This window comes from Neurospora crassa, linkage group III (genome assembly GCF_000182925.2).
Source record: "Neurospora crassa OR74A linkage group III, whole genome shotgun sequence".
Lineage (NCBI taxonomy): Eukaryota > Fungi > Ascomycota > Sordariomycetes > Sordariales > Sordariaceae > Neurospora > Neurospora crassa.
In genome coordinates this window covers 1,997,889-2,008,153 of record NC_026503.1, presented here as the reverse complement: position 1 = coordinate 2,008,153, position 10,265 = coordinate 1,997,889, and the positions used below count along the sequence as shown (strand labels likewise).

Here is a 10,265-nt window from a genome sequence, read left to right as displayed (position 1 = left end):
AGACTACATGACTCAAGATGATGAAGATGGTAAACCATCCGGATTATGTGCCAGCGCTAATGGAGGCTACAAGATGGCTTCTTGCAACTTGTGAGACAGCTTAGATAAAATCTCTTGCTTATCTAACGGAATCAAACCTCAATCCTGAATATAGTCGCTTCACATTTGGAATCCAGTTTGTGTGGCTCCTAATTAAGGAGGGGCCAGTTACTGGATCTTTGAGGAATTCCTTCTGCCTTTAAAAATGAGGACATATGGGGCGGGATAGCATATCTCAGCATTTCTTGCTCGGTCTATCGGAACAATTGGTGATATTCGCCTTCGAGATCGCAATTCTGAGTATACTGTGCTTAGGGACTTCCAACCTCATTGACCTGATCATCAACGAGCGAGTGTTGTTTATGGCTGCCCCAGCCAGTTCATCATAGTTTCGATCTGATATGAGGTACTATTCACTATGACAGTGATGTGATCTGTGAAGAGGAAGAAACGATTTCTTTGGGTCTGTCCCGTAAGAAGAAGTTATGTTATTGATTGTGAACACATGGACTTTTACGATACTCACTTGTTGTTTCCGCTTCCATGTTTCCAGCATTATTACTACCTGTAACGGTAATGCGTGTACCAGTAATCCATGCTCTGCCCCTTTCCACGGACTATCTTGTCTCCCAAGACAGAAGACCCTGGCGTTACATCAGCTCGGTACAAGCATGGAAACTTATCGTGGTATTATCCGGCGGCCTCCCGAGAGTGTGAACGACATCAAGTGCTGAAGGTTTCCAGACACTTGAACCAAAACAGCGAGCATATCCCCATTCCCCTGACCTCAACAATATTTTCCGTGAGAAAAAGTACTTCATCTTATCTGATTCGTCTGAACGGGAGCTGATGTTCGAGCGCAGAGGCCCGGACATGGATCGAACCAGGCTAGGATCCCGTCATCTAGAAGGTATGTAGACACTTAACTGTATAGAGATGCCGGTTCAACTGATTCCGTCGATTGGTCATGGATCAACTTGCCTTTTCAGGAGACTGTTGACATAGCTTTAATGCTTTCTCGTACTGGAAACACCGAGTGTCGGGTCATTGGTGAACTGTGATTTTACACTTGCGCCAGCATGACCAATTGGATCAAGGTATATCAACGTGAGCGAGAGCCATGGGACACTCAAATGAGTCATCCGAGCATATGGTTCCTGCGTTGGGAAGCAAGCCATGCGTACTGTCAAGACATTAAGTAGGCGGAATATACGTCTGTTTGCGTTCATAGTCCGAAGCTCTGGCTTGAGCGTCTTTCCTTGTACTCTTCGGCCATAGACATGCGTTTTCACCACAACCCGCGATTGCCATGACGTGAGCCACGAAAACAACGTGGTTTCTTGCCGGAAGTGGTTCTCGTCTTGGTGGTCTCGGTAAACCCGCGAGACGCATACTGTGATCCCTGGCGGTGAGCATTTGCCCTACAGGAACACTCGTCGATACCTGGGCCGTACATGGGCGGAGAGACAGAAGGATGCCGTCATGCGTGAAATATTGTCCGCCATGATTTACATAAGCTCGGAGCTATAGACAGCGAGTTCCCTTATGGCTAAACGGCAAACAACTTCCCAAAACGGCGCTCGTTGTTATGCGTGGCGCGCCGAAGCGGAAGAACAACTGCGCTGGCGTTGGAGCGGATTTTCTGGGAAGCTCCACTGATCAAGGACGTGGAATGTCTCTAGAAGAAACACTAGCGTCCGAGCGGCAGAAAGGGTGGGAAGCAACTGGCGATCAGGCGGGGCGATGAAGTTGTAGTCTTGAAGCCTTGATCCTCCGACTTTGGGAATCGGGAAACTTGAAGCTATTCTTGGAAATTGCTTATGATGCGCAGGCAGCGCACAGACGGACCGTTGTTGTTTTTTTGACCCCAAGAAGTATAGTCTAGATCTATGCCATGGCAGAGGAGATCAGGGCGAAACAAAATGGGGTAGTGTTTTCACTGCTTTGAGGAAATTGACGGGGCATGCGCAGTGTGGGTGAGAAGCGCGCTAGAGAGAAAAACCCCCCATCGGCGGCTGTCCAGATGTGGTCCAATTGACGATCGTGGGGTGATTACTTGTCTCTGACATGACTTCCAAACAGCTTTTCTGTTTTGACCGGAGTGGTCATTCGGACCGCTAATTCCTGTTGAGTCCTTCCACTTCTCTGGAGCTAGAGGCGGCTGGTGGTGGACTATTCGCAAGGTAAGGTGGTGAGACCTGGAAATGCGAACTCGAGAGATGGATGGATGGATACAGTATCACCAACTGTACAACATGTATGTAGGTATGTTGGAGGTCACTCATCCAACGGGGAATTTGGAATGCGGGCGGATGATTGCGCACAAGAGCGCCTTGAGGTTCCCGTCTTCACCCCGCTTACCTACACAACGAAGGCAAGAGGTCTGGAGGCGGTTGAGGTGAACGCGTCTCTTTTGGTGCGTGCCAAGAAAGGTACCAATGGTGACATCGGGCCATGCGGGGCTACCTAGACATAGAGTGCTGCAAGTAGGGTGGTGTGCGACTGCCTCCTGCGACAGATCTGAGACGTTCCTGCCCCGCGAGCCCCGGTTGCTCCCCCGGCCCACTCCTTCCTTACGCCTGGCATGTCCATGGTGTCATTAGCTTGAACAGCCCTTGTGTTTGGCTGTCGGGCCATTCGCTTTTCCCTCCAGGGGCATCCGCTTGCCCAATTCCAACCAGTCTCTTTCCAACCTACCAACCCGCACGCAATCTCCTTGTTCCTTTCCCTCGATTCAGCCATTCGTTCCCTTTTCAACAACCTCTCCAACGCCGGCTTGTGGCTCAACACCACCAGCCCGGCCAACGAATCGCAGTCGTCTCCGAATCCCCGCATCCACAATCTGCAGTCGGCAAGACGGGGGTTTCCCTGCAGGTCCTTGGAGTCCACCCAAGTTCCTCAATTGAATTTTCCAAGGACAAAACCCACCAAACCCCTTGAAGGGATCGAAATCGAAACCGTACTCCCTACCTGCCTCGAGCGATCAGGCAGCCCAAGGAGGATCAAGACACGGGTGACGCGGATCATCCTCCCTTTGATCTTGGAACCTGCTATTTTTGCCCTCCTGCCCTGCTTCCCCTCAACACCTCCCTGGACACTTGCCCACTCGAGTCCAGTTGACGACATGGGCTGGGCCAGCATCAAGCCACTGAGCCAAAAGAGGCTTACGCTACCTCCTTGTTCCGACCGCAATGAGACTGCTAACCCGCTCTCAACACTAGCGTAATCCTTACTCCAAATCATGTCTTCTTCAATTTCGGCCCTACAGGCTTCAGCCAGTCCCGAGCTGACTCGCCCTGAGCAACCTCCAGCTTCTAGCGCCGACCTGACGAATTCATTATGGCTTGTATCAAGTTTCTGAGTAGCGAAACCCTAGATTCACGAACTTGACAAGAGTTTCCGATCACGAAACCCACACACGCGTCGCCATGTCCGTCCTGGTTTTGCACTTCCGATGCTGAGAGACCGGGGCTTGCTTTGCTGGGTTAGGTCTCAGCCTGCTATTTCGATGTTGTTGTCTCGCAAAACAACAACATTCGATCAAGTTGGATACACAGGCAGTCACGCTTGATTGTTGAACCTGGACTTCGAGGCAAAGGGCAGGCTTGCAAATCGTCGTCACAACCTTCGAGCACCATGCCCGCCTGTCAAAATATTATTCCATTCGTACATGGCCGGCCTGGCTTGCCCTGATGCCTTACGGTAGCGATCTAATTGCTTCAAGCCGGGCTGATGACTGAAGTCAGTCTGCTTACGTTCCATTTAACGGGCGCCAGAGGGACGGAAACGACGGAAAATTCTCGTCCTCTACAGCCTCGTACACCATCCTACTACCGCGAAGCATCCTTTTCAACATCCAATTCTTAAGCTTAGACCACCATCGGCCTGGAATCCGGATCATCCAAGACACCGGAAACCTAGGCCTGGCGGCCACCTATTACCGACAAGAAGGCATGGATCTGAAACAAGCCACCCACCCATCGGTGTCTTTTCGCGCCCTACACAGACAGTTCTGGGTACATGGATGATGACCCCCATCTCATCTTCACTTTGCTAACCATACACACTCCTGACCGAAAAGGGCTTAGAGGCCTTCTCAGACAACCCCTTGCCCTGTGCTGCTCAGAATCGGTGGCTCTTCCTGGTAGGGGAGAGTCCCGGTCAAGCCCCTGGCTAGTATCCGGGCTAGTAGCCACTTTGGTCTACGTTGCTTCCTCACTACTTTTTAACCAAATTACTTTTCGGGCCATTTGGCCATCAAGGCTTTTACTTTGGGAATCCGACTTGCCAATGTTTTAGCCTCATCATCTATTGCCAAACAAAGCATTGATCTGTAGGCTAGGCACCTGGTCCCTGCTTGGGACAATATCATCTCATACATGGCTCCTTCTGCCCCGTCTTCGATGGGTACATGCAACCCTGTCCGCGTCTACCCTTGTCACCTGTCTTCTTCCCAAAGGAACAGGCCATACAGACATCTCGTGCACCATCTGTTATCCACGTTCAGAGACGCAGGCAAGCCTGTACCATGTATCAGAGACCCGGCTTAGCTGCTACCGGTGTCCCTAACCTGGCCTCACTGGACCATTAGCCGTCCAGGGGTGCTTGTGTCTTGGTATGTGATAGATTTCTTTTATACCTACGGCATGTCAGTGTCCCCTCACTGGTCTCTTCCTTTTGCTACCTTCCCGTCCATTCATTCTCGATTTCTCACTGGCTACCCGACCCTCTTTCACTACCACCAGTCCTTACTATTGCTTGCTGGCTTATAATACACCTAGAGCAGGCTCTCTTCCTCTTGAATACCAGTGTGTGGGTGATGGTCTAACGGGTTGGCTTCGTACAACTCATTCCACTCCTTTCCTTCCAGCACTTCGGATCCTTGACATTCCTTTCACTTTGGGTAACCGCAATTTCACAACTTTCTTTTCTCTTTCCTTTCTGGTCATTCTATTATTCCTCCAAGACGAGGTCCAACAATCCTTAACAACAACCGATATACACGAACCGCTCGTACCACCAATCAACCAGCCATCAACGCTCTCATTTACCACCGATCACTTCACCTACGCAGAAAGGCTCGCAGTGCTACCTGTATCCCTTCTCAGTCAAGACATCTTCCCACCTCGAGCTAGCTTCAACGCCGTTATACATTGCGTAAGTTCAACCATGATCCCTGGACGTATGTTCATGCTAACATCCACAGCTGTGCCCGTGGCTTCCGGTCAACAATCAGTGGGCCCGAGTGATCTTTTTGAAACTATCGAATAGCCATGGACGCAAATCAGGAGCAATCCCGCAGACGGTTGCCTTTTTCCTTTGGGTTCTCAAAGGGACAAGAAGTGTCTTTCCATCACCAAGATACCATATCCACTATGCCCGGGAACCAATTGACGACTGAGATGGAGGCGATGGCGCCTACTCATGGAATGTGGACAAACCCTACCTCTCATGGTATCAAGCCACGACCGGCTACTATCCATGAAGGATTCGCATATAGTATGGGTGGTGGCTTTGGAACTTTACCCGCGTGGACTCAACCCTCATTGAACATCCCGCAGGCGCAACACACCCCAAGCGACGCCATGTTCCCGCCGACCTCGATGCCTCACGAGTTCTACCCGCAAACGACAGGTGAGACGACTGAAACTACTAGGAAGCAAGATGATGTGGAGGAGCTAACCGTTCCAATAGATGCATGGGGCCAGAGACATTGTGGAGAACATGTTGATATACCACCTTTGGATGAGGATCTTGCAATCGGTCAGGCATTCACTAGTGACGAGGTCGTTCCCATGGACCTTCAGTATCAGGGACATCAGCAGTTGGAAGGCGACCAGATGAACTACGACGGCGGATTGAATCAGCGCAGAATGTCTGGATCGTCGTTCAGCTTGTCGACTTCGGGTGCCTTCTCCGACATGCCTTCGTACGACGAGTTCTCCGCCACGTTTTCTGACGCGCAGTCAGTTTCCGATTACCGGCCGACCTCAAACAGGAACTCCTACATGTCTTCAACACATCTCTCGCCTGTCGCTTCTCCTCGTATGACTCCTCAAACACGGTCGGATCTCGTACGGACACAGAGCAGAGGCCGCGCCTCGCCTTCTCCCCGGCCTGGAGCGCGCGCTGCTCCATACAGCGTGGATGGGGGCAGGAGTAAGAGATGGTCCACGGGATCTTACGGCACAGCTGCTAGCAGAAGACCTTCGCCTTTTGTCTATCATCACGGATCGCAAGAGCCCTTCCACTCTCAGCCGCGGATGCCGACCCATCACTCCTCCCCCACGGTTGCTCAGCCTCAACTACCGCTCAGCTTTGGGAACCTACAGGCAGTACAGCAGAACCCCTATCTGCTTGGGAGCAATGGTCCAGTACTTCAGCATAGTACCATGCTTCTTCCGTCGCACTTGCCATCGCATGGGTTCCACCCCGTGCAGCACCACTTTGAGCAGCCGCCTCCGCTGCTTTCTCATGGGTTCTTCCGTATGCTTTCGAGCAATGCGGACCCGAGCTCTCTGCATCACCACTACGCAGACCTTTCGGATCCGCCTGATCTCTTTGCTGCCCTTCAGGAGGAACAACTCGATCCTCCCCCCGAAGATATGAATCCTGACGATCCCGAAATGGTCCCCCACGAGCAGGAGCTCAGGTTCGACGGTGATCTTTACACCCCCAAATGGGTACGTGGACACGGAAACAAAAGGGAAGGATGGTGTGGAATCTGCAAGCCAGGACGTTGGCTAGTGCTCAAAAATTCAGCGTACTGGTACGACAAGAGTTTTACACACGGTATTAGTGCACCGACAGGATGTCGTTTCCAGGAACCTCAAAAGATCAGGCGCATGGAAGGAAACCCGGAAGTATGGGAAGGCTTTTGTGGTACTTGCCGTGACTGGGTCGCGCTGGTGAGCAACAAGAAAAAGGGCACCACCTGGTTCAGGCACGCATACAAGGTATGTCAAGAATTATCTCTTCCATAACGAGTGCCTATTGCTAATAGTTATTCTGGAACAGTGTCATACCCACACGAAGATCAAAGAGACACCAAAGCGACGAAGGGGGAGCAGTCACACGCGACCATCAAGCATGATCAAAGGCAAAGCCGAACCGCAGATCGCTAGCCCACTGGGAGGTCAGATGCAGGACAGCTCGATTGCGGAAACACCTTCCCTATCCCAGACGTCGGGAGAAAGCCAATTCGAGCAAGCATGAGAGGATCAATATCCATCATTGTCGGCACCATCAATCTTGCCTCTGCACCGCTGCCACCCACCGAGCCACAATCGAAGTTATGCCGAGTTCCCAAGTTAACTTCACACTCTGCCAATCTGCAAACGCCGCCAATACCTCCACGCGATGGGCGTCGCCACAACGAGCTCGCCCAGGTCACATCTGCCCCTCGTCCTTGGCCTGCCAACAATGCTGGAGTGGCCGATTATCAGTGACCGTCCACCACGGTCGATCAGTTGAGAGACTTCGATTGGAATGGGTATCACTACGCCCACTCCACATCTTTCCTTATTTTACTCGTCTATTCCCCTTTTTACAGCTTCATGAACATAGTTTGCTCACTGAACCATGTGGTGTTCCTAAGGTGCTCACAAACCATGGTCTGTTCTTTCCTCATCCCCAAATTCGCTTGTTGAATCTCATATTTTTACGGAAGCTGGCTACCACGAGATGTTGTTATGACCATACACGGAAATCAGAGAAAGCGGAAAGCAAGTACACACAAACAAACTCCTCGGGAATGGAGTATGATTTAGAATTGGGGCTCAGGGCGATTTACTAGATACCTTACCTAGACTGGCACACTTTCTTATGATGTCTCTTTTTCTCTATATGCCGACCTGATCTATTCAACGCGGGCGTCGCGAATATGATTCAGTGCGCGGAGGTGATGTGGTGGAGGATACCCGATTTCCTTATTTCCGTCTTGCTGTTACTCGTTTCCTTGGCTTCTAATTGTCTATTCGAAATTCTTATAACCTTCTATACTCTCATTTGTCCCCTTAATGCACGGGGTGTTCCCCGTATACCCCCTCCCTTTTTTGATGGTTATTGTTGTAGGTTCGTGTTAGGCTTCTTCGCAGCTCTAGATGAGCGAAATGATACCCAAATACAACTAAGCTGATGACCACCATAACCACGAAAAGCCGATAAACTACATGAGTGCCAGACGGATGGAAGTCGTACCGCATGACTTGCGTGCCTTGGTGAGCCCAGCTGGGCTTTGGTTTGGTTTGCGTTGCGGACCACGAGATATTCGACTTGACAGGAGCTACCTATGCGCGGTTGCCCATACGACCGGGCTGAGGTAAACAAACAAACAAACGCATAAAGTGACGTATGCGCACTAGTTGTTCCACCAAGAAACAATTTTTTTTTTTTCCCCCTTCCACATCACCCCCCTACGATTCATGAAAATCCACTTCAAAACCATTACTGGATATTTTGTAACCCGGCATATGTACCAAAAGTATCATACTCGACTAGTTCTGTATGTGCGTAGCAGAGTCGCAAGTCTTGGGCATTTGTTTACTGGTACGTAAAAGGAATTCTAATTTTGTACACTACAAACGCTTGTCGGCCTTGCGGACCCTAATGGCCTCTGGTGCCACCTGGCTGGCAGGGGTTTAAAGTGCTTGCATGACAGTCCAACAGACGAAAGCTGGGATGGGATGATGGCTCGAATGCAGCTGTGCAATGGAAAATCAAATGATGGTATTACATCAGACTTGTGTACAGCAAGTACTAGAAGAATATTCATCGAAACCGACATTTGTTGAAAGGCTTTACATCCACAGTCTGCAGTGACATCTAATGTTATGTTCGATAGGGTCATCACAGACAAATAGATAGCAAGGGAGCGGGAACGCTCCGAGGCCGACGGGAGGAAGATGCACCACATGTTCGCCAGGCACGGCCAGTGTCTGATTGGCACGCTGCACGCTATACAGACGTGGTAGGTAAAGCCCAAGTTGAGAACACCTTTCCTATTGAGCAACAGCTTGAGGTTCTTCACTGCCCGCGCAGCTCAGTCACGATGGAAGAAAAAAAAAAGGAATGGAAAAAAAAAATTGTTCATGGATTCTAGAGAAAACATTGCCTGCCACTCCACTCCAGTAACATGGAGTCGTGCGTTTCGGAGCGGTTCTATGGCATCCACATGGAAAATCGGCAACCACCGGCGGTGCTCGGAGACGGGAGGGGGACGAGCGAAGACTCCACTGGCTTCCGGGTTTGGTTCGTCCCGAAACTTACGACAATGAATGTTCGGCCGAGCATTGAACTTGTAATCGGCTCAGGTAACCCTGCGGCGTAACGGCGTTGAGGGATTTCCGCCGGGTCTGAACGACACCATGGCTGACCTTTGAATAGTTTATAATGTTCAGGTAAAGTGGTCCTACATATAAGGCGTATATCCGTGAGAGCACAGCGAGAAGAACTGACTGCATCCTAACGGTCTGATGCGTCGTCCGAGCTTCTTATGTTGACTCATGTCGTCCCTTGGAAAAATAACGGCAAGATGTGCAACATTCCTGCTGAAGGACACCGACACAATTTCTCAGACATTTGCCAGGGATAGATGCCCTGGGTAGACAACTATCATGAGATAGTAGTATCATCCGAGCAAGCTGAAGAGTGCCAGAAAAGCACGAATAATTATCGGCGTCGCCTGGAACCCGGACCGTTCCTGACCTGTCCCCAACCCGGCAACGGGTGCATGGGCATGCAGACAACGGCTGGCTGCCCGTGGCTCTGTCCCCTTGTGCCTTGTGCAGGAGATGGCAGGTGTCATCTTGACTGAACACCTACTCTAAGTGGAGCATAGCTCAAGTAATTCATTGCATCTATGAGCCAACTCGGTTTCTTACCACCTTTTCGTTTCTCCCAATTTACTTAACCCTGACACCATGAATGCCCTGATTGTCACATTTGCCGGCGGAATATGTATCTTTTGTATCTGTTTGTTAAATGGCTAAGCTGTAGCACAGGGAAGATCCTGACGAGCGGAGAGGGACAGCGGGGGTCGAGACCTGTGCCACCACCGAGGGCGCTTGCAAAGCACCTATCTTTTAGCACAGACCTCAGGCGGTAATGCCTGCATGCAGGAGGTACCGGTAAGGTATGGAAACGCAAAAGCAACGGGGAAGACGCAGGTTACAAACATAGTACCTAGTACACGATACCGTGACGAATACAGTAACTTTTTTTGCTTT

General features: G+C 50.6%; 3 protein-coding genes across 3 annotated transcripts; 1 reads left to right on the top strand and 2 right to left on the bottom strand.

The window, feature by feature from the left end:
• Positions 1–2,505: 2,505 nt before the first annotated feature.
• NCU06236 (hypothetical protein) lies at positions 2,506–3,883 on the bottom strand (the record flags this gene model as incomplete). Its single annotated transcript, XM_957994.2, has 4 exons — positions 2,506–2,916; positions 3,010–3,364; positions 3,456–3,539; positions 3,795–3,883. The coding sequence occupies 4 exons, from the start codon at positions 3,881–3,883 to the stop codon at positions 2,506–2,508; spliced, it is 939 nt and encodes a 312-aa protein (XP_963087.2).
• An 804-nt stretch (positions 3,884–4,687) lies between these two features.
• Positions 4,688–8,184, top strand: NCU06235 (hypothetical protein). The gene is made up of 4 exons (XM_957993.2): positions 4,688–5,196; positions 5,246–5,673; positions 5,734–6,995; positions 7,057–8,184. The coding sequence occupies exons 2-4, from the start codon at positions 5,313–5,315 to the stop codon at positions 7,252–7,254; spliced, it is 1,821 nt and encodes a 606-aa protein (XP_963086.2). The 5' UTR covers positions 4,688–5,196; positions 5,246–5,312; the 3' UTR covers positions 7,255–8,184.
• Positions 8,185–8,484: 300 nt separating this feature from the next.
• Positions 8,485–9,844, bottom strand: NCU06234 (hypothetical protein; the record flags this gene model as incomplete). The annotated part of the gene is made up of 4 exons (XM_957992.1): positions 8,485–8,540; positions 8,624–8,667; positions 9,307–9,448; positions 9,745–9,844. The coding sequence occupies 4 exons, from the start codon at positions 9,842–9,844 to the stop codon at positions 8,485–8,487; spliced, it is 342 nt and encodes a 113-aa protein (XP_963085.1).
• Positions 9,845–10,265: the final 421 nt, after the last annotated feature.